At 63.9% G+C, this 22192-nt stretch overlaps 1 protein-coding gene across 4 annotated transcripts; it reads right to left on the bottom strand.

The window, feature by feature from the left end:
- Positions 1-5230: 5230 nt before the first annotated feature.
- DHCR7 (7-dehydrocholesterol reductase) lies at positions 5231-22192 on the bottom strand. 4 transcript variants are annotated; one of them, XM_079787899.1, is made up of 10 exons: positions 20577-21138; positions 20114-20269; positions 17360-17489; positions 16637-16727; positions 15990-16212; positions 14721-14811; positions 12668-12881; positions 9435-9639; positions 8551-8682; positions 5231-6584 (listed from the first exon to the last, which is right to left on the bottom strand). In XM_079787899.1, exons 2-10 carry the CDS (start codon positions 20162-20164, stop codon positions 6120-6122), a joined length of 1602 nt encoding a protein of 533 aa, XP_079644025.1. In that variant the 5' UTR covers positions 20165-20269; positions 20577-21138; the 3' UTR covers positions 5231-6119. The 4 variants fall into 4 exon arrangements, with proteins under 4 accessions (XP_079644025.1, XP_079644027.1, XP_079644026.1 ...); XM_079787901.1 differs by lacking the exons at positions 20114-20269; positions 20577-21138 and adding an exon at positions 22110-22192; XM_079787900.1 differs by lacking the exon at positions 20577-21138 and having other exon boundaries at positions 20114-20445.

The raw sequence follows: 22192 nt of genomic DNA, 5'->3' as shown, positions 1-22192 counted from the left end.
CGCCCGGCGCCCCCTGTGCGGCCTCCACGCCAGGCCTGGGCGGGCTCTCCGGTGAGAAGACACAAATCCCTGTCCCTGGCGTTTGCATTCGAGTCGTCTCCACACGTTACCAGGCCGTGGAAATGACGAAGCCACTGCTCCCCGACAGCTGTGTGGTGGGGCACCCGGGGACCCGACCCCCACCCAGGACACCCCTGAGGCCCCCCAGGACAGGTCTACGGTCCAGGGTCCTTCAGGGCAGCGGGACCCCAGCCCAGCGCTCCGCCTTCCTGGGCTGCCCCCCAGACGGCCTGGGTGGGGGGCCTCTCGCTGCAGGGTGCGCAGAGCCCCGTCCTGCTCAAACTGGCGAAGTCCTTCCGGGGTTCCAGGGGCTGTAGCTGCGGGGCCAGAGGGTGTCCGTGGGCGGGGCCAGTGCTCCTCAGGGGGAGGGACACCATCCAGCCAGAGCCCCGCCCCCCACTGGGAGCCCCTGGAGTGGCGTCCTCCAGCCCAAGCTGGGTGCTGTGCAGGAGCGCCAGGCTGCAGGGGAGGCCGCCGGAGAGCGAGGAGACCGCGTGGAAGACACAGCGTGGAGACTCGGGCAGAAAGCCGGGACGAGGGGACAGGAAGCGGAGCAGCCAGGGACACAGCGGTGCGGCCAGCTGGGAAGGTCAGGTGCCCAGCAGGCTGCAGCCACCTCACCCATCCCATCTCCCCTCAGCCAAGGACACTTCAGAGCACATGGTTCGCCCTTCTCCTCCCCAACCGGCGGGGAAAGAGCCGAAGCCACCCACTCAGGGACAGCAGAAACCCAGGTCCTGTGGGACCTCAGTGCTGGACGTCTCCCATCTCCAACAATTAGCTTCTCACCCTGAAAACCCAAGTCTCTCGGGTGAAAACAAGAGAGAACGCGCCACGGAGTCCGTTTCCCTCTGTTAACGCCTCAGGGGGTGGTCCTGGGAACGTTCTTTACTGTATATTTCCCTTCCTTCGTGTTAAACTGTCACCTACATTTTGTGTCCTTTTTGTGTTTAAAGTGTTTATTTGTAAACAGTGAGCAGACACGGCTGTAGATAAGAAAGGTTACAACAGGGCGACCTCTGGGGGCTGGAAGGACCAAGTCAATGCACACACTTCTGGTGGGAAAGCACGATTCGGTGCACACAGGTCTCTGGTTCATCTCCTCCCTCCCACCCCCACCCCCTTCCCTCCACCCACCCCGACCCCCCGCACCCCCCCGCTTCCTGGTCAAGCCTCCGGCCTTGGTAGCAGGTTCAAACTCTGGTCCCAGTTTGGGACATGCAAGTGGCAGCACATCCACGTCTCTCCCTCCCTCCCTCCGGCTCTCGCCAAAAATCCATCCTCAAGAGAAGATGAACCAAAGAAAGGAAAAAGGAAAGGAAAGGCCCGTGGGGGAAACCGGTCACCGTCTCACTGATTAGAGAGGTGTGGACAAGGGACCCGGAAGGCTGGTCAACCTTGAAGCTCTGCAAGGTCAGAGCCAACCACTCCCTGTCTAATAGAGACAAGGGTAACCGTGGCAACTTCCCCACCAAATAATCACAGTAAATCCTTGCTGATAAGATCATCTGCCTCGCCAAAACCGGTTTGACTCAGTGGATAGAGCGTCGGTCTGCGGACTGAAAGGTCCCAGGTTCCATTCCGGTCAAGGGCATGTACCTTGGTTGCGGGCACATCCCCGGTATGGGGTGTGCAGGAGGCAGCTGGTCGATGTTTCTCTCTCATCGATGTTTCTAGCTCTCTGTCCCTCTCCTTTCCTCTCTGTAAAAAATCAATAAAATATATTAAAAAAAAAAAAAAAGATCATCTGCCTGTTCCTGGAACTGCCTGCCTAAGGGCAATGGGTGTATCCCACACCTGAATAAAAGGGATGGCAAGGCGTAGTCCTCCCACTGGAGGTGGGCTCCGGCCTGGCCCCCATTCCCCAAATTAATACTTTTCTAGTCCCTTTCATTTGTGTTGGGCCTTCTCCAGAACCTGAACCCTGAACCGGAACCCGGAACCACACGGACGTGAAAGGGGTTCCCATAGGCCTTCTCCCAGCTGGGGAAATGACAGCTCCCAGTGGCCACTGGGTGCCCGTCCTCCACTTGCTCAGACACGTACCCCGTTCGTGCCACGCCCTGCTCCTGGTCGTGACTCAGAGACCAAGGAGCCCGGGGAGGGGGCTGGGGGCAGAAAGACAACCCTCCAACCCTCCCGGTGCAGCACACTCAGCGGGTCCCGCCCACCAGCTCAGGGCCCCTGGGACCCACAGGCAGTAACGCTCCTGCCTGCCCTGAACCCCCCGCCACCCCCCACCCAGGGGCAGCTTTACCCAGACTCTCCTCAGAGCAGGAGGCGCTCGGCCTGTCTGGGATTCACGGAGGCACCAAAGGGATGGACCCACGGGAGAAACGTGGATGCTGTGACCTCAGACACCTGCAGAGGCCACGGCAGGGCCAGACCTCCCCTAGTTTCTCCGACCCATAGGTCTGGGATGGTTCCCGTGGTGTGGAGGCCGCCGGGAGCAGGAACAGCCCGCTCCCTCCCGGCGGGTCCTCCCAGCGAGCGGCATCTCGCTACAACGCGGCCGTGGGTTCCAGGGCTGCCGTGGCCACGCATCCCGCAGCCATTTCCTTCCAGCCCGACTGCCACCATGAGGCTCTAGTCACGTCCTGGGGCCTCAGGTCCAAGTTCACAATGGAGCCTATCGGCGGCTGAAGAGGGAAATCGGAGGGAAGACGGGACTCACACTTCCGGAAGGTGCGTGTGGCCAGGACCTGGCGCGGCTGCTGACCTGCCTGCCTGTAGCTCGCTCGTCCTGGAGCCCAGGACCCTGGCAGAAGGGACCCAGGACCCGTGGGAGTCGGCAGCCCTGGGGGCAGGACGAGGCGGGGGTCCCCACACAAGGCCCTCCCCGCTAGGCAGCGGGACTCCTCCTAGGTTCGCAGCTGGGTGGGGACAGAGGGATCAGCTGCCCAGAGGCACCGAACTAGGGTTCGGGGCCAAGCAACAGCCGAAAGTGCTCACGTGGAAGGGGGCGGGGCCACGTGATCACATAGGAGTGGGCACGTGGACAAGGGGCAGGGCCACGTGATTCAGGAGCATGGGCACGTGGAAGGGGGCGGGGCCACGTGGAGGTGGAAGGGATGCGGCCAGGAGCCCCCAGAAGCGGAGGAGGCAGGAAGGACCCTCCCCGGAGCCCCCGAGGGAGCTTCGGCCAGTCTCAGTCATCGGAGCGGCAGCCCCAGGAAATAGACCCTCCTTTTGGGGGTGACTGGGTCCTGGGAACAGCTGAGTCCTGTGCTGGGCAGGGGGGACTCCTAGAGCAAACATGTCCAACTCGCCGCCCGCACGCGGCCCACAACGAGTGTTTTTGCGGCCCCGCCAAAATAACAGTAAGAAACCTTTTTTAAAAAATTTATTATTTATTTTTTAAAATATATTTTATTGATTTTTTACAGAGAAGAAGGGAGAGGGATAGAGAGTTAGAAACATCGATGAGAGAGAAACATCGATCAGCCGCCTCCTGCACACCTCCTACTGGGGATGTGCCCGCAACCAAGGTACATGCCCTTGACCGGAATCGAACCTGGGACCCTTCAGTCCGCAGGCCGACGCTCTATCCACTGAGCCAGACCGGTTAGGGCTGTAAGAAACCTTTTAATAGAAATTCCGTAACTCACTGTTGACAATATCCTGTCATACATAATTAATAATGAACTACAGCGTTCTCGAATGACTGATTGCTATAGTCGTGTGGCATTCATTTCCCGCACGCGCCTTACGCGCAGGCGCACCATTTCTCTCCACTGATACGAGCAGCGAATATTTTAGCAGCTGGTGGCCACGTCATTAGTCTTGGATTGACTTGTTTGGTGCTGTATTATTTTATGTTCACGATGACTCATTTATTTCAGCCCTTTGTATTCAGCATGTCTCCATCGAAATAAACTTACGTTTCTATGAAAATTGAAGCTTTTTTTTTTTTTTTTTGCGGCCCACGTACACTTAGACCTTGCTTAATTGGCCTGTGTTAGCCTTTGAGTTTGACGTGCTTGCCCTAGACCTGTGGTTGGCAAACTGCGGCTCGCAAGCCACATGCGGCTCTTTGGCCCCTTGAGTTTTTAGCAAAGGCCAGCTTAGGAGGACCCTGATTAAGTTAATAATAATGTACCTACCTATATAAAGTTTAAAAAATTTGGCTCTCCAAAGAAATGTCAATCGTTGTCCTGGTGATGTTTGGCTCTGTTGACTAATGAGTTTGCCGACCACGGGCCTAGACCTCTCGCTGCAGGGCTCCCGGGGAGACCCATCCCTGTGTCTGTGCCTCGGCCCTGCCTCCCGCCCCCGGGCTCCTGGGCAGGGACAGTGCAGTGGGCACAGCGGGCAGCTGCTCGGTGGGAAGTGCAGGCTGCATGGCTCAGGGACTCCTCAGGGTCTCCTCGCTGCCTTGCTGAGCCACCCCCTCCCCTGCAGGATGGTGCAGGGCCCTCCCCAGCCCCGCCCTCCCCTCCGCCTTCCCCCTCCTGAGTCCAGCCTGGGCCTCTGCTTCCCCAAGCACCTGGGTTGATAGGAGCTGACAGCTGGGTTGTGGGCCCATATTCTAGATGCCAAAACTGAGGCTCAGAGAGGGGAACAGAGGGCCCTCCCCCCAGCCCCTCCCCCCAACTCAGCCCAGCTCACAGGCGCTCCCCCAGAGGCCCTGGTTGCCATGGTACAGAGGAAGAGGAGGAGGGAGAGGAGGCGGAGGGCGAGATTCCTGAGAAGCAATCCCTAAATACACACCAGCTGGCCCTTCCTCACCCCTCTCCAGCTTCCCAGCCTCCTTTGGGGCAGGTGGGCGGGGCCTCGAGCGAAGGAGGCCCAGGAGGCAGAGGTCCAGGAAGTGGGTTCTGGGACTCCCCCCTCACCCAGCAGGTCTCCTGGGCCCGGGCTCCACGCCCTCCCCGTTCCCGACCAGGCGGGCTCCTTCCTGCCAGCGCTCACTGCCTGGACCGCCTCCTGCTCCGTTTCGGTTTTGGAGAAGAAAGGTGGGGTCCACGTACCTCGGGGCCCCTTGGGGCAGAGCTGCCGGCCCGGCTGGCATTCGAGTCACTTGGCTGGCTGTGACCTGGGCCCCAGGGCTGGGCTGGGCTGGGGGCACTGGTGTTGGAAGACTGTTCTGCAGTCAACCCGGGGGGGCGGGGGAGGAACCCCGTCCTGGTTCAGCCTGTTCTGACTTGAAGGGGAGCCCCCCAGGTCTATCTCCTCGCCGTCCAGGGCGTGGGCATGGAGCTCACACTTCGCCCCACTCCTCGCTCCTCCAGGCGGGGTGTGGGCCGGGCACCACTGGCTGGTGTCTCCCTTCACTTGCTGGGGGGCAGGCGGCCAAGCTGGGGTATCTCCCAGGCCCAGCACAGGCGCCCCGGCAGATGGGAGCGTCATACCACCCCGGACCCAGCCCACGGGGAGTCAGACACCACACAGAAGTTTAACCTGGAAAGTTTAATATAAAGAATTAATTATCTACTAGGGCAGTGATGCCAAGTTTCAAGAACACCCCAGGGGTGAGAGGGGGTGCCTGCCCAAGGCCGGGGTCACACCCCATTGGAGGCGGCACGGGGAGGCCCCGCGTGGTGGGCGCCTGCGCTGGGTCACCCGGGCCAGTCCCGGGCGGGCGGGCTCCAGAGGGAGTCGGGCACTGGGAGCCTCGGCCCGGGACTGGGACCTCATGTCGGGTCTGGGCACGCGCCCTGGCTCCGCGTCACCCCACCCCTGGCAGGCATGAGCCTGGAGCCCCTCCTCAAGGTGACTCAGAGGGAGCAGCCCGCGGCCCAGGGTAGGCGACGGGGCGGCTCTGGGCGAAGCAGGGACACGGTCACGGGCGTGCCTGCCCCCATAACCGGCAAGAGCCACCTCTGTCCTGACCAGGCCCGGACGCGTCCCAGCCACATGCCCACGCAGCGGAGAAACCTCAGCAGGAGCGGCGCGGTCACCTCCCGCCCTCGGACCCGGACAGGAGAGCTGGCCGCGCTGTGACCCTGCGTCCCCGGGGGCCGGAGGGCCGCGCTGACGTTTGCCGTTTGCAGACGGACAGAGGCTTCTGGGGGTGGGGAGGGAGGTCGGCCCGGGCCGCTCCCAGGCTCCGGGCGGCGCTAGAAGACGCCGGGCAGCAGGCGGTAGGGCACGGCGGCCGTGTAGCGCGCCCAGTCGCCGCCGTACTTGCTGGCACAGCGGTGCTCGTCCCGCAGGCAGCGGTGGGTCAGCAGGACGGCCATGTAGGCCGCGTAGAAGTAGGGCAGCAGGTGGCCGCCGCCGCAGGCCAGGCAGTAGGCCAGGCTGCCCAGCAGGTCGCCCGTGTAGTTGAAGTGCCGGGCCAGGCCCCAGAAGCCCGAGGCCAGCAGCTTGCTGTGGTGCCGCTGCCCGTCGGCCGACGTGTACACGCAGGCGATGGCCTTGGGCTTGCGGCCCCAGATCAGGCAGCGCCCGTCCGTGCGGCGGAAGAGGTCCTTCTGGTGGTTGGCCACGCGGAAGACGTAGTAGCCGAGCAGGCCCAGCAGCAGCACGCCCGCCGCGTGCGGGGCCGCCAGCTGCACCGGGTGGTAGACCAGGTACAGGCCCTGCGGGCGACAGGCGGGGTCAGAGGCAGGGGCAGGAAGGGGCATGGTGAGGGGTCAGGGTCAAGAAGGGACAGGCTGGGTCAGAGGTCAGGGGCAGGCGGGGCAGGGTTCAGGCCCTGGCTCTGTCCCCCACCTCCTGCCTGCCTACCTACCTACCTACCTACCTACCTACCTACCTGGGTTTCCTCTTCTGCAAACAAAGGCACCTACCTGGAGGCTGGTTGGGATCAAGTGTAAACGCACAAATGGTTTGTGTACCTGTCTTCTATCAGTGCACGCATACACACACGTCACACACACACACACACACACACACACAGATGTCACGCAGGCTGTAGCCAAGCCCTGGGGGTAGCGCGGTGTGGCTGTCTCCTTGGCGAGGCCACACCAGCTCTTGCTCAGCCTCCGTCTGGCAGCTCTTCCTGCCACCCCCACGCCCCTCGTCCTCTGTCGCGGCCACACGGAACGTGGGTGCCTCAAGGCCCTCCTCTGCTCCCACATGCCCCTCCCTGACACGTGCTCCTCCATCTCTCTGGAATGTTCTCAGCCCGGCCTCATGTGCTTTCAGCCCGCCGTGCCGACCCCGTGCTGGTGGGGGGGACACGCCCTCCCAGGGTCAGCACCCCTCCTGTCCGGCTGCCTCTCCCCGAGGGTGACCCGAGGGGGTGTCCCCTTGGCTCCTGCACCCCGCACGCCGGGTGCCTCCCAGACCCGCGTGAGGTGTTGACGGGACAGAAAGGAGACGCCCCCCGACCTTCAAGCATGAAGATTCGGGTAAACGAGGACGTGACCCCCCCACACCGCCAGTTCCCCCAAATTCTTCCTTCTTACCCAGGGTCTACCGAGCATCTTCTTTAAATGCTGTGGCCGAGTGTGGCCCCCAAATCGCTACGTTGGAGCCCTGACCCCCAGCACCCCAGCATGTGGCTGTGTGTGGAGTTGGGTCCTTTAATCAGATGATTAAGGTAAAATGGGATCACGGGGGGCCCCCAATCCAGTGTGACTGGGGTCCTCATGAGAAGAGGGGATCAGGACACAGCCACGCACAGAGACCACGTGGGGACCCGGGGAGGAGACGGCGCCCACACGCCCAGGAGAGAGGCTTCGGCGCCGGCCTCCGGGACGGGCAGGGAGTGTCTGTGGGACTCTGGCCCGAGCTGATCCCACACCAACCCGCCTCCCTCCAGCTTCCGCCCCCCAGGGGCACACACACAGGGCAAAGCTCGGCGTGTTCAGCCACGCCGGCCTGGAGGGGAGCCCGGGCGCCTGGGGACCGAGGGCACCGCCGCCCACCTGCAGCGTGTAGAGGTAGGGCGTCACCGCCCACCTGCAGCGTGTAGAGGTAGGGCGTCACCGCCCACCTGCAGCATGTAGAGGTAAGGCAGCCACACGCCCACAGCGTGTAGAGGTAGGGCAGCCACACGCTCACCTGCAGCGTGTAGAGGTAGGGCGTCACCGCCCACCTGCAGCGTGTAGAGGTAGGGCGGCCACACGCTCACAGCGTGTAGAGGTAGGCGGCCACACGCTCACCTGCAGCGTGTAGAGGTAGGGCGTCACCGCCCACCTGCAGCGTGTAGAGGTAAGGCAGCCACACGCTCACAGCGTGTAGAGGTAAGGCAGCCACACGCTCACAGCGTGTAGAGGTAGGGCGGCCACACGCTCACCTGCAGCGTGTAGAGGTAGGGCGTCACCGCCCACCTGCAGCGTGTAGAGGTAAGGCAGCCACACGCTCACAGCGTGTAGAGGTAGGGCGGCCACACGCTCACCTGCAGCGTGTAGAGGTAGGGCGGCCACACGCTCACAGTGTGTAGAGGTAGGGCGGCCACACGCTCACAGTGTGTAGAGGTAGGGCGGCCACACGCTCACAGTGTGTAGAGGTAGGGCGGCCACATGCTCACCTGCAGCGTGTAGAGGTAAGGCAGCCACACGCTCACAGCGTGTAGAGGTAGGGCGGCCACATGCTCACCTGCAGCGTGTAGAGGTAGGGCAGCCACACGCAGTCGCCCCAGCCCAGGTACCAGCCGAAGTGGTCATGGCAGATGTCGATGGTCTTCAGGTACCAGGCCTCGTTCCAGAAGAAGTCCAGCACGTAGATGGCCTGCGGACAGAGCGGCGTGTGCCATCTGCTCCCGTGGGGGGGGGGGGGGGAGCGGAGAGCCCCGAAAACCGCCCGCGGAGGGGAGGGGCACTGGGCTGCGTGTCATGTGCCACCGCGCTGGGCTGTCCCGGCACTGCCCCCCGGCCTGGGACCTGGGGAGAGTCTTGTCCTCGGAGAGGAGAGTCCGAACTCCCAGAGGACAAGGAGGGACCCACAGCGTCCGGGGAGGTACGGCCAGGCTGTGGGGCCTGCAGCAGAGGGGGGCGGCTCAGGGTGGCAGGCTCGGGGCCTCCAGGGAGGAGGGGCACATCACTGCCCACGGGTGAGCTCAGCGTAAGCCCTGCCAGTGGTCCCTGCAGCACCACGATGGACATCACATGGCCAGCACGGCTGGTGACGCTGTGGCCCACGGGGTGGAGGAGACCTATGTCCATGCACACAGATGGGACAGAGGCACAAACACGCTCGCACTCCCACCCTGAGGGGGTCACCTGACACCACGGGGACGATCGGGGGGGGGGGGGCACGTGGGAACCGCTGGAGGCCACGAATGTGACGTGGCCAGGACCACTCACGGGCCCAGAGTTGTCAGAACACATCTGAGCCCGTAGCGGGCGTCCCCTGGGGACACGGCCAGGGCGGCACCGGCCGGCGATGACGGAGCTACCACTACACGCTCGCCAATGCGGGAGGGTGGGCTCCTGCACCCAGTGCCCCGAGGCGCAGCGCTCCCGCTGGCGGCCACACGGTACCTGCAGCACGTTGACCAGGATCATGGAGTTGGTCACGTGGCCGTGGAGCTCCCGCTGCTTGGCCGCGAAGGACAGGTTGATGAGAGTCCAGGCCACGATGCCCGGGCGCCCGTTGAAGAACAGCTTGAAGTCAAACCACTTCCCTATCCGGGGGTTGAACTCGATGCCCATCATGTAGTTGTAAAAGAAGTTGCCCGTGAATTTGCTAGAAAACGTAACGAAAGGACACCATCGGTCCAGGACCGGGGGGCACACTTCTGTCCGCAGGGCGAGGACAGCGCTCTGCCTCTTTCTCTGGAACGTCAGTGTGGCCGGAGCAGTCTTGTGAGGAGACTTGTCATTTCAGCAGCTTCCCACGGAGAGTCCTTCCTTTCCCAGGGAAGCCTGGGGTTGCCATCAACCCATCCATCCATTTATCCATCCATCATCCATCCGCCCATCTCTCCACCATCCATCTCTCCATCATCCATCTCTCCATCCATCATCCATCCCTCCATCCATCATCCATCTCTCCATCCATCCATCCCTCCATCCATCATCCATCTGCCCATCTCTCCATCCATCCATCTCTCCATCCATCCATCCATCTCCCCATCATCCATCTCTCCATCCATCATCCATCCCTCCCTCCATCCATCCATCTCTCCATCCATCATCCATCTGCCCATCTCTCCATCCATCCATCTCTCCATCCATCCATCTCCCCATCATCCATCTCTCCATCCATCTCTCCATCATCCATCCATCCATCTCTCCACCATCCATCTCTCCATCCGCCCATCTCTCCATCATCCATCTCTCCATCCATCCCTCCATCCATCATCCATCTCTCCATCCATCATCCATCCCTCCATCATCCTCCATCCATCCATCTCTCCATCCATCCATCCCTCCATCCATCATCCATCTCTCCATCCATCCATCTCCCCATCATCCATCCCTCCATCCATCATCCATCCCTCCATCCATCCATCCCTCCATCCATCATCCATCTCCCCATCATCCATCCCTCCATCCATCATCCATCCCTCCATCCATCATCCATCCCTCCATCCATCATCCATCCCTCCATCCATTATCCATCCCTCCATCCATCTCTCCATCCATCCATCATCCATCCATCCACGTGCGCTCAGCCCCCCATGGTGCTGAGGGGGCAGGGGATCTGGGCGGAGGCGGGCATGAGCCTCGGAGAACATGCAACAGGCGCCCTCCTGCTCCCCCGCGGCCCCAGCCGTCCCTGCAGCTGCCCGGCCAAGCACGGCAGCCTCAGAGCAGCACCAGGCAGCCCCCAGGGCCGGGGCGCGGGACAGGCACCGGGCTTAGGGCTCCCTGGGCTGCAGCCAGGTGTCCTGCCTCCTCCCCAGGGCCCCTGAGACCAGCACAGGGGAGGGCGAGACGCTCAAATGGACTGAAGCTGTGCTCCGTCCACAGCCACGCGTGTGACTGGAAGTGACCTCGGGTGCCCAGACCCGGAGTGAAAAAGGCACCGTGCCCCGAGCCAGGTGCAGGCTCCGGCCCACGTCTCCCCTCGCTGACCAGCTTCTTAACCGTCAGCTGCCTGGTCACCTGACCCCACAGGCCTCTCCAGGGGTGACCAGAGACTCCGCCCAGACCCACAGGCGGAGACCGTGAGGTACACACCTCACTGCGCACACGGGGTGGCTGTGCCGGTCACAGAAACCGCGTCCTGTCCGTCGCCCTCAGGATAGGGGACAGGGAATGTGCGAAGTCTGCGGCAGGCGCTGTGACCGTCAGGCCGCGCGTGGTCTCCCTGAGCCTCCTCACCTGATACCACACTGGGCACCACCGTCCAGACGTCGCCCCAGAGCCTGGGCGTCAGACGCGAAGGAAACACACTTGGGTTTTGTTTGGGCCCCAGACTAAAACGAAAGCACCCCCTCCCCCAGGAGCAAAATTCTTCTTCATGCCTGAAGCCCCGCTGCCTACCTGTCTACAGAGAACCCAACAAACATCTGCTGGTGAATGAATGGAGGAAGAGGGACAAGGGGAGGAGGAGGAAGGATGAAAATGGGAGGGGGGCTGGGGTGCATGGTGAATGGATGGAGAAAAGGAGAGATGGATGGATGGAGAGAGGGATGGAGAGATGGATGGATGGAGAGATGGATGGATGGATGGATGATGGATGGATGGATGGATGGGTGGAGAGAAGGATAGATGGATGGATGGATGGATGGATGGATGGAGAGATGGATGATGGATGGATGATGGATGGAGATGGGTGGATGGAGAGATGGATGGATGGAGAGATGGATGGATGGATGGATGATGGATGGATGGATGGGTGGAGAGAAGGATAGATGGATGGATGGATGGAGATGGATGGATAGAGAGATGGATGATGGATGGATGATGGATGGAGATGGGTGGATGGAGAGATGGATGGATGATGGATGGATGGAGAGATGGATGATGGATGGAGAGATGGATGATGGATGGAGGGATGGATGGATGGAGAGATGGATGATGGATGGAGAGATGGATGATGGATGGAGAGATGGATGATGGATGGAGAGATGGATGGATGGAGAGATGGATGGATGGATGGAGAGATGGATGATGGATGGAGAGATGGATGATGGATGGAGGGATGGATGGATGGAGAGATGGATGGATGGATGATGGATGGAGAGATGGATGATGGGGAGATGGATGGATGGAGGGATGGATGATGGATGGAGAAATGGATGATGGGGAGATGGATGGATGGAGGGATGGATGATGGATGGAGAGATGGATGATGGGGAGATGGATGGATGGAGGGATGGATGATGGATGGATAAATGGATGGATGGGTTGATGGCAACCCCAGGCTTCCCTGGAAAAGGAAGGACTCTCCGTGGGAAGCTGCTCTCTTAAACCCGCTGAAATGACAAGTCTCCTCACAAGATTGCTCCGGCCACACTGACGTTCCGGAGAAAGAGGCAGAGCACTGTCCTCGCCCTGCGGACAGAAGTCGCCTTCCCACCTGCCTGCTCCCCTGACCCAGCCGCCAAAGGCAGGCCTGGCCCTTCCCTCATCCTCCCGAGGGCAGAAGCCACCGGACACTTAGGAAGGATGCTCCCAGATCAACCCCGTTCCATGAAGCTCCCCTTCGAGGACTCGTAACCCGCGGGCTCCACCAGCCCCCGTCCCAGGAACAGACAAGGCCGAGGCGGGCACGTGCGCTCCCCTTCGGCGCGACCAGCTGCGCGGGGCGGGGCGGGGCGTACCAGTCGCGGGCGTTGGTGGGGAACAGGTAGCCCTTGACCATGGCGAAGGTGGACACGGCGTAGCCCAGGATGTTGGCGCACCACAGCAGCGGGATCCAGTTGTCGAAGATGATGGTGGGAGGGAACCAAGAGAGGAAGCGGGCGTTGGCGAGCCAGAGCAGGTGCGTGATGAGCCAGGCCTGCAGGCCGTTGATCTCGTATTTGTTGATGACCCCTGCGGAGGCAAGACTGGAACCTCAGAGCGTGCTCCCGCCGTGACGGCAGCCGGCTCAGTCCCACGGGCGCTCGGGGCCTCAGCTGCTCGGGGCCTCGTCTCGGGCACCCAGACTCCAGCCCCGAGCGCGGCCAGCTTCGGCGGCGACTCCAGGCCCAGTCAGGACACCAGGGTGCACCTCCCACCTGTGGTCTGGGGAGAGGCGGGGCCCAGGTGGTTCCTCTGGTTCTGCTTCCCCGATGGCCACGGAACCGGCGCCAACAGTAATCAGGTTTAGGGTCCGATCGGAGTGGAGGGGCAGGTGCCGGCCTCCACTAACTGTCCCATTGCTTTGGCTGCCACACACGCAGCTCACAGTCAAGATGAAGACGGGGTGCTGGCGTGTCCTGGGGGCCTGCCAGCAAGGCACGGCCCCGGAGAGAGGTTTAAAGGGCGCTGTGCCTGCCTGACAGGGAAGTGGAGCTCGCTGAGCACCAGGCAATGACAGCTTCGCGGTAACTAAGGCCACAAGACGTTTGGTTTCTGCCTTTTGCTCTAAAGATGGCCTCACGCCCGGCCGGCGTGGCTCAGTGCTTGAGCGTCGACCTATGACCAGGTCACGGTTCGATTCCCGGTCAGGGCACATGCCTGGGTTGTGGGCTCCATCCACAGTGAGGAGCGTGCAGGAGGCAGCGGATCAATGATTCTCTCTCAGCACTGATGTTTCTCTCTACCTCTCCCTTCTGCTCTGAAGTCAATAAAAGTTATTTGTGTATTTTAAAAAGATGGCGTCCCTGATGCAATCACCGGTGTTTGCAGTCTTGGCTCCTCGGCCACATCGCCCGGCCACAGTGACGCCAGGAGCCGGACAGCCGGCAAGGAAAGCCGCGCGGCGCGCAGAGAACTGGCCAATGGCCTCCCACGCCCCCGACGCCCACCCCTCGATCTTGCCTTTAAAAACCTTCATTAAAAACCATGGAGAGCGTGGGTCTAGGCCAGTGGTCGGCAAACTCATTAGTCAGCAGAGCCAAACATCAACAGGACAACAACTGAAATCTCTTTTGAGAGCCGAAAACCGACTTCTGCGCATGGGCCAGAAAGTTTCAATCGCACTGTACGTGTGCCCACATGTGGTATTTTGTGGAAGAGCCACACTCAAGGGGCCAGAGAGCCGCATGTGGCTCGCGAGCCGCAGTTTGCCGACCACTGGTCTAAGCCACAGCTTCCTGGGCTCCTGGCGAGGCGCCCTGCCAATAAACTGCCCGGTTTCTCCCCACAGAGCTCAGGTTCGGTGTCCGGCCTGCTGCACGGCGGGCGGGCAGGTGGGCGGGCGAGTCCTCGTGGGTTCGGTCACAACCAGAGGCTGAGTGACCGGCCTGCGCTGCGGTAGACTGGGGCTGAGCTGGAGAAGCGTGTGGGGACGCCCTGCGGGACTCGGGGAACAACGCCCCTCCCTCTGGACCCAGTGGGACCCACCTGCCGGGCCCCTGGGTTCCTGGAGACCGTGGGGAACAAATGGACAGACAGCCTCCCCCCCAAAAACCCCATCCACACCACCCCTGCCCCCGACACCTCGGTGGGCACGTGGTGCTGGGCACGTGGTGCTCTGGGCTGGGAGAGGCTCCATTCGCCCAGTTTTGGCACCAGCCGTGGGGCCGGCAGCCTCTCAGGTCCCTCCACTGAAGAACGTGACCTTCGACCTCAGGCCCGGGACGCCCCGGCTGCTCTTGGTGCCGTGAGGCCGGTGCCTGGGAAGCCGCGAGCACATGCCGCTGTGAGTGAGAGGCCTTCGGGCCGGGAGCAGCAGGGGAGGCCGGAGATGAGGGGACAGGGGTGTGACGCGGCTGAGCCGGGCCTTACCTGCGGGAGTCACCGCGCCCTCCTGGACGCCGCCCACGTAGCCGGGCAGGAACCTGTGGCAGACGTCAGGCAGCGCCACGTACAGGAGCACCTGCGGGAGAGTCTCCTGAGCCACCCGGCCTGGCGGTGCCCGCGGCCTGGCTTCGCTGGCCGAGGCGGCGGATGTGGAGGCTCCGCGGGCTGAGGTCCCCACGCGGGGCGGCCACTCCTCCCAGGTCCGCCGCTCCCCGCCGCCCAGCGGCCCCTCCCCAGCCTCGGGCGGCTCCCACCGCGGGCGGGCGTGTGGGGCACCCTCTGTGTGGGGAGGCGGCCGGGCACACCTGGGCCCCGGGGACACGCTGCCAGGACGAACAGCCCCGCCACCCCGGCAGAAGGCGCCGCCAGCACGCCACGCACCTGACCCCGCCACGCGCCTGACCCCGCCACGCACCTGACCCCGTAACGCACCTGACCCCGTAACGCACCTGATCCCACCACGCACCTGACCCCGTAATGCACCTGATCCCGCCACGCGCCTGACCCCGCCACGCGCCTGACCCCGCCACGCACCTGACCCCGCCACGCACCTGACCCCGTAAAGCACCTGACCCCGCCACGCACCTGACCCCGTAACGCACCTGACCCCGTAATGCACCTGACCCCGTAACGCACCTGATCCCACCACGCACCTGACCCGCCACGCACCTGACCCCGTAATGCACCGGACCCCGCCACGCACCTGACACCGCAATGCACCTGACCCCGTAACGCACCTGACCCCGTAACGCACCTGACCCCGCCACGCACCTGACCCGCCACACACCCGACCCCGTAATGCACCAGACCCCGCCACGCACCTGACACCGCAATGCACCTGACCCCGTAATGCACGTGATCCCACAACGCACCTGACCCCGCCACGCACCTGACCCCGCCACGCACCTGACCCCGTAACACACCTGACCCCGTAACCCACCTGACACCACAATGCACCTGACCCCGTAACGCACCTGACCCCGCCACGCACCTGACCCCGTAACGCACCTGACCCCGTAATGCACGTGATCCCACAACGCACCTGACCCCGCCACGCACCTGACCCCGCCACGCACCTGACCCTGTAACGCACCTGACCCCGTAATGCACCTGATCCTACAACGCACCTGACCCCGCAACGCACCTGATCCCGCAACGCACCTGACCCCGCAACGCACCTGATCCCGCAACGCACCTGACCCCGCCATGCACCTGACCCCGCCACGCACCTGACCACGCTGCGGGAGGCCTCACCTGGAACGAGACCCACAGGGCGTAGATCTGGGCGGCCTCCTTCGTCACGGACGGCGTCTTGGCCCAGATGTCGGAGAGGCGCACGCGGCCGGCGGCCAGGTCCAGCACGGGCGCGGTGAGCGAGCAGGCGTACTGGTCACACGCCATGATGAAGAAGTACACGATGAAGGGCGCGAACAGCAGCAGGAACAGGACGCTCGCCAGCGAGAACCAGTCCACCTCCCTGCAGAGGCGGTGAGGCGGCCGGTCACGGGGCCGCCCCCGCCCTCCCAACCACGGCTCTGGGCCACGCCAGCCGGCACCTCCGAGAGGCGGCCCCTCCACGGGCGCTCCAGCCACGCAGGGGGCACTTCGGGGCACCCACGGGCAGCCCAGGGCCCAGCGTCTGGACGCGGTGAGGTGGCTGCGGGCATGGGGGACGCGCAGTCACCCCTCAGTCCCAACACCCAGGACAGCGGCGTCAGAGCCAGACGCCCGCCCGCCGCCTGTGAGCGCGTTTCCGCCTCCTCTCGTCCATCCTGGCCACACTCACAGCAGCGCCTCCTTCCTCTGCCTCCACAGGAGATGCCGAGATGGCCGAGGACAGGCCCGAGGCCGCCCCCCCCCCCCCCACGCCGTCCCGGCCGGGGAGACGGCGGCATCCTTACCAGGCGCGGCCCCACTGTCCCTGGGCCGCGGCCCCGCTGCCGGCAGCACCGCTGTGGGGGGCGCTGGGCCGGTATCTTGCCGCCATGGGTCCTGAGGAGGGAGACACTCTGCTCAGATGGTCCCCCAAAGCGCAGACCTCTCCCTGCCGCTGCCGCCAGGATCGGGGCCCACGGGGCTGCCCCCTTTCCCCTCTCCCCGTATCTCCACCGACCGTGTCCTGGTGGCAGAGTCCCCCCAGGGAGGAGGCCAGCCCAGCTCAGACGCTCCTGGGACCTGGGACCGCCCCCCCCCCCCCCGCCTCCCCGCTTCTGCTCATCTCCTCCGACAGACGGCAGAGCCCCCTTCTTGCCGAGGATGGAGCCTGTGCCATCGGCTCCTGCCCGCTACCCGCTGCTGCAGGTCCCCGGGGTCCCCGCCCACAGCGGAGCGAGAAGGGCCCCGGGGAGGGAGGCTGGGAACCATGACCGCGGTTGTGTCCGAGTGCAGGAAGCGACTGCAGGAGGGCAGCCCCTTGGAGCTTTGGGGAGAAGCAGCTGAGGGATGAGGCGCAGACCCCTCAGCAGAGGGAAACGCGAGCGTGGGGAGGGCGCCTTCCGCGGGCTGAGCGGGTACAGAGCTCACGCGCCCAGGAGTCACCGGGGTCCTACACGTGTCACATCTGTGACCGTGCATGGCTGCCGGGGGCGCGACTCAGACCGGAGCCGGCACGGAGGTGAACGCACCTGCTGTCGTACTTCTCACCGCGGGGAGGTCGCTGCCTGTGCCACGCACCGCGGCGCTCACGCCGCCTCTCGTCACGGGACCCCGGCAGCACGGCTCCCCTTCCCGCAGGAGGCCCCGCCGCGCACAGTCCTGCCGGGGACAGAGGTGCGGGGACACTCAGGGAGCTGACCTTCCAGGGCCCAAGGGACACGCATTCAAGGCCACAGCTGGAACACGTGAGGGCACAGGCTCGCTCGGGGGTCACCATCGGAGGAGGCCCGTGGAGGGCCCCCCTCACCCGCGTGGCTCTGCCCGGCACACCCGGGCCCGAACAGCCAGTACTAACAACGGGGGGGGGCGGGGGGATGGAGGCCTTCCTGAAGGGTCACCGTGGACACGAGCCTTCCCGTGGCAGACACAGCCCTGCCAGTGTGGCTCAGTGGAGAGAGATCCGGCTTGTGGACAGAAGGGTCCCGGGTTTGATTCCCGGTCAAGGGCCTGTACCTCGGTTGCAGGCTCGATCCCTGGCCCTGGTCCGGGCCGTGCGGGGGGCAACCAGTGTCTCTCTCACATCAATGTTCCTTTCTGTCTCTCCCCCTCCCACTCTCTCTGAAAAGTCAATGGAAAAAGATGCTTCAGTGAGAATTAATAAAATAAAATAAAATAAAATAAAATAAAATAAAATAAACAAACAGGCAGATGCAGACTGGGAGCAGCCACAGACCCAAAGGCGTGCTCTCTGCGGACTCACGCCCAGCCGCCCTCGTGGAGCCGCAGCCTCCCCCGGGCCATGCCCAGCGGCACGTTCGCGGAGCCGGGGAGCCGCACGCCACAGAGCCGCCGGGTAACTGGCTCTGCACGCCCGCTGACGCCACGCTCTTCCTGGTGTGCAAATGCCCACGCACACGAGGCGCTGCGGTCATAGTTGAAGCTAAGGGAGGGTGCGTGTACCCCACCTGGCAAAGGAGTCGCGCCACGGAAACCGATGGGGCTGCCTGCACCCCCCGGCGCCCCGACAGGCTCCCTCAATGGGAATCTGAGCTCCAGAAACAAAAGCTAACGGAGCCGTGGTCCTGAGCGTCTGGGATGATGCGGTGGGTGACACGGCTGAGATTCAATGTCTGATCGCTGCCCGGCCCGAGTGGCTCAGGGGTTGAGCGTCGACCTAGGAACCAGAAGGTCTGGTTCGATTCCCGGTCAGGGCACATGCCTGGATTGCGGGCTCGATCCCAGTGTGGGGCGTGCAGGAGGCAGCGGGTCCATGATTCTCTCTCATCATGGATGTTTCTCTCTCTCTCTCCCCCGCCCTTCCTCTCTGAAATCAGTAAAAATGCTTAAAAAGAACATGTTTTTGATTGCTGAGCCGATGGTTTCAGACACATCCGTCCTTTATTAAGTGTTTGCTGGGATCAACCACACCGACGACCGGCCCATGGCAGCTTTCGGGGCGTCCCGAGGGTGTAGGAATGGGGGCCGCACCACAGACCCAGGACCACGGGGTGGGGCGGTGACTGCCCAGGAGGCCCAGGGTCACCGCCAAGGCTGCGCGTTCCCGGCAGGACCCCTCCTGCTGCCGACCTGCCCACGAGGGATCCCGGTGTGTGACCGGAGCACCTTCTCGCACTCGGACGCGAGGCCTGTTTCCCGAACGAAAGGGACACCGCCCACTCGTCACGGAAATGAGGTCGGGGTGCCGAGGGCCCACCCCCACCCTCGTCAGAGTTCCCCTAAGAGTGTGATCACCAGGGCTACCTGGGTGCCACCACCACCCTCCCCGGGGACCGTGCTAACTGGGCATCGACGCCACCGCGGGGTCATGCGGTTCGGGGAGGCTCAGCCGGGCTCGGGTTCCCACTGGCCCTGAGAGCGGGGTGCGCCCACAGCCCCCTCTCCGTGTGTGGTGACCCCTCAACGTAGTGGCTCACACCGTCTTATCACCTCTCATTGTTCCTGTGGGTCGGGAATTGGGGGAGAACCTGGCCAGGCAGCCATGCCTGGGGGTGTCCTGGGGCGGCTGCTCTTCAGAGGGTCCCTGGGGGCTAGCCTGGGCGCCCCCACAGCGCAGTGGCCGCAGGGCCGTGGGAGGGGGCGGTCCAGGGACCAGCAAGGATCCAGCAAACACGACAGAAGCTGCTGTTCCTGACTCAGCCTGGCAGGCGTGAGCCCCCCCCCCCCCCCCCCGAACACACCGCCTCTCGGGGGTGGCCGGACGTAGAGGGATGCGAGCTGTGGGGCCATCGGCGAGGGAGGGGGGGTAGCCGGACGTACAGGGACGCAAGCTGTGTGGGGCCGTCGGCGGGGGTGGCCAGACGCAGAGGGACGCGAGCTGTGGGGCCGTCGGCGGGTGCCGCAACCTCTCCCAGACAACGAGGAGCTCTGAGCACCTGCCGAGCCCGCCACCTGTGGCCTCCCCAGTCCTCGCTCGGGCCTGGGCAGCTGGCACCACCAGCCCATTTCCCAGGTGAACACGTTGCTCTCGCTCAAGGGGCGCAGCTGGAACCGCGGGAGTCCCACCCGCCAGGCCCGGACAAGCACACGCAAAGAACCCCGTGGCCATCCACGCGGCCATCGGATGGCGGGCAGCCTGCTCCGGGAATGAGTCCGCGGAAGGCGTGGCACAGACGGAACCACCGGCAGCTGTGCACTGGACTTCGGACGGCACCAACGACAAGATCCAGGACCGCGAGGGGGTGGCAGCTGCTCGGGGAGGCCAGGCAGACCCCCCCCCACCCCCCGCCCCAGGAGTTTCGGGCCACGCACAGGAGGCAGCGAACCTGCGGCGGTGAGAGCCACCGAGGGCGGGGGGTGCTGTGCACACGGGACATGCCGGCATCGGCTGCAGAAGATCGGTGAGATCAGGTGGGGCGGGCACGCCCATCCACGGGAACGCGGCCGAGGACAGGCTGCCAGGCAGTCCGCCGTGAGAGACTCTTTAAAAAGCCAAGGACCAAATCCTTAAACGGGACACAGCGGAGTTTTTCCCTCTTTGCCTAGTTTTCTGGTGGAAATGTACTTGTGTAACAAAGTCATCTAACCACAAAAAGGGTGTTTGTTTTAACAGCCCTCGGAATTGTTAAGATGCACAATTCCGGGAACGTGTGGCTCTCACTGTGGGTCACCTGTCCCCACGGGACAGTGAGAACGACTGTTGGGGTGATGCTGGGGTTCACCTGAAGCCGCCCCACCCCCGCCCCGCCCTCCGCAGGCTGTGTGGCCACCGCCTGGGCTCCCACTCACCTTCCCAAGCCTCACTCGCCCGACGCTCCCAGGCGTGCGGCCCCCCTGAGCTTGGCGCCGTGGAGCTCTGGCCCGGCTGACCCTGGCAGGGTTGGGGTCCTGGCCTGGGGTCCCGGCCGGGCCACCTGGGCGGCCTCCAGAAGTGGGCGTGTGCCCGAGGGGGAAGGAAAGGCAGCTCAGGGCCCGGCTTCTGAGAAGCCGGACCGTGTACGCTCAGGATCACACGAGGTTAAAGGTCAGACGCGCTCAGGATCACACGAGGTTAAAGGGCAGACACTCTCAGGATCACACGAGGTTAAAGGTCAGACGCGCTCAGGATCACACGAGGTTAAAGGTCAGACACGCTCAGGATCACACGAGGTTAAAGGGCAGACACGCTCAGGATCACACGAGGTTAAAGGTCAGACGCGCTCAGGATCACACGAGGTTAAAGGTCAGATACGCGGGCCCCACGCCTTCGCCAGCCCCAGCCCACCCGGGACTCGTGAACTCCGGCCTGTCTTCTCCCACGCGGCTTCCCGAGCTCTTGCCCAATACACACCCACACGCCGTCCTCCTTTTCCAAACCCCATTCCCACTCAAACCCTCTGTCCTGCCCGGGCACGCAGCATCGGCCACACAGGTTCACTCTACGAACCTGCCACTCCGCCTCCCCCGCCCCCAAACCGCGCGGGGATTGTGTCAGAAGTCGTCCAACTGCTCCGGATGTGGCCGAGTTTCGCCTGCACACCCGCTGGCTTTCCCGAGGCAAAGTGTCTGCAGGTGGAGACTCCGTCCTCCCAGACCTGGCCCCGCCGCCCTCCTGCGCCGTCAGAGGGGCCCCGGGCTCCTGGGCTCCCGCGGCCATGGGTGCCGATGCCCGAGAACTAACCCCAAAGCGTCCAGCAGGTGCCTGGGCGGGAAACGCCCGGGAAGCGACAGGTCACACGCTCCTTTGGATAAAACGTCCCTCATCTCGCCGGCCCCTCTCCTTCCGTGGCCTCCGGTCAGAAATCTTCCCAGACCCGTACAAACCCTTTTCATAAAGTGACCGTGTCCAGGAAGGAGGCGCGGCCGTCATTTTAGGAGTTGGGACTGGAGAGAGGGCCCCGCCTCGGGGCATCCACACACTCCCACCCCCATTACCCCTTCCCATGAAGCCGTGAGCGCCTCTCCCGCTTCCAGCAGCGCCTCGATTTCCCCAAAAAGAGAGCCGCGTCCGCCCGGGCAGAAGCGGGCCAACCGGCCCAGGAGGCGCTCACCGGGCTCTGCCCCCGCCTCCGCCCCCGGCGCGCTCCCCAGCACCCGGGGGACCCGGCGTCCCCGAAGGGCCGTCTGGGGTGAGCCAGCCGGCGCCCCTCATCCCCGGCCTCTCCTCACCTGGCCACGCGCGACCCCCCACACCTGCGCGCGGCTCCGGAACCCGGGCCCCAAGCTCACCTGCGCGCACGCCCCCGGGCCCACCCGAGCGCGCACCGCCCCCTGGCCCTGCACCGGTCCCTCCTCCCCTGCGCGCACCGCCTCCCGCCCCGGCACCGCGCGCGGCCCGCTCACCTGCGCAGCCCACGGCTCACCGGCGCCCTCTGACCGGCCACCTCCGGGACGCGCGCCATCCGAGCCGGCCGGAGCCCCGCCCC

The sequence above is a fragment of the Cnephaeus nilssonii genome, assembly GCF_951640355.1.
Source record: "Cnephaeus nilssonii genome assembly, chromosome: 13".
Lineage (NCBI taxonomy): Eukaryota > Metazoa > Chordata > Mammalia > Chiroptera > Vespertilionidae > Cnephaeus > Cnephaeus nilssonii.
Note: the sequence above shows the minus strand (reverse complement) of the source record. Positions and strands in the feature narration are given on the sequence as shown.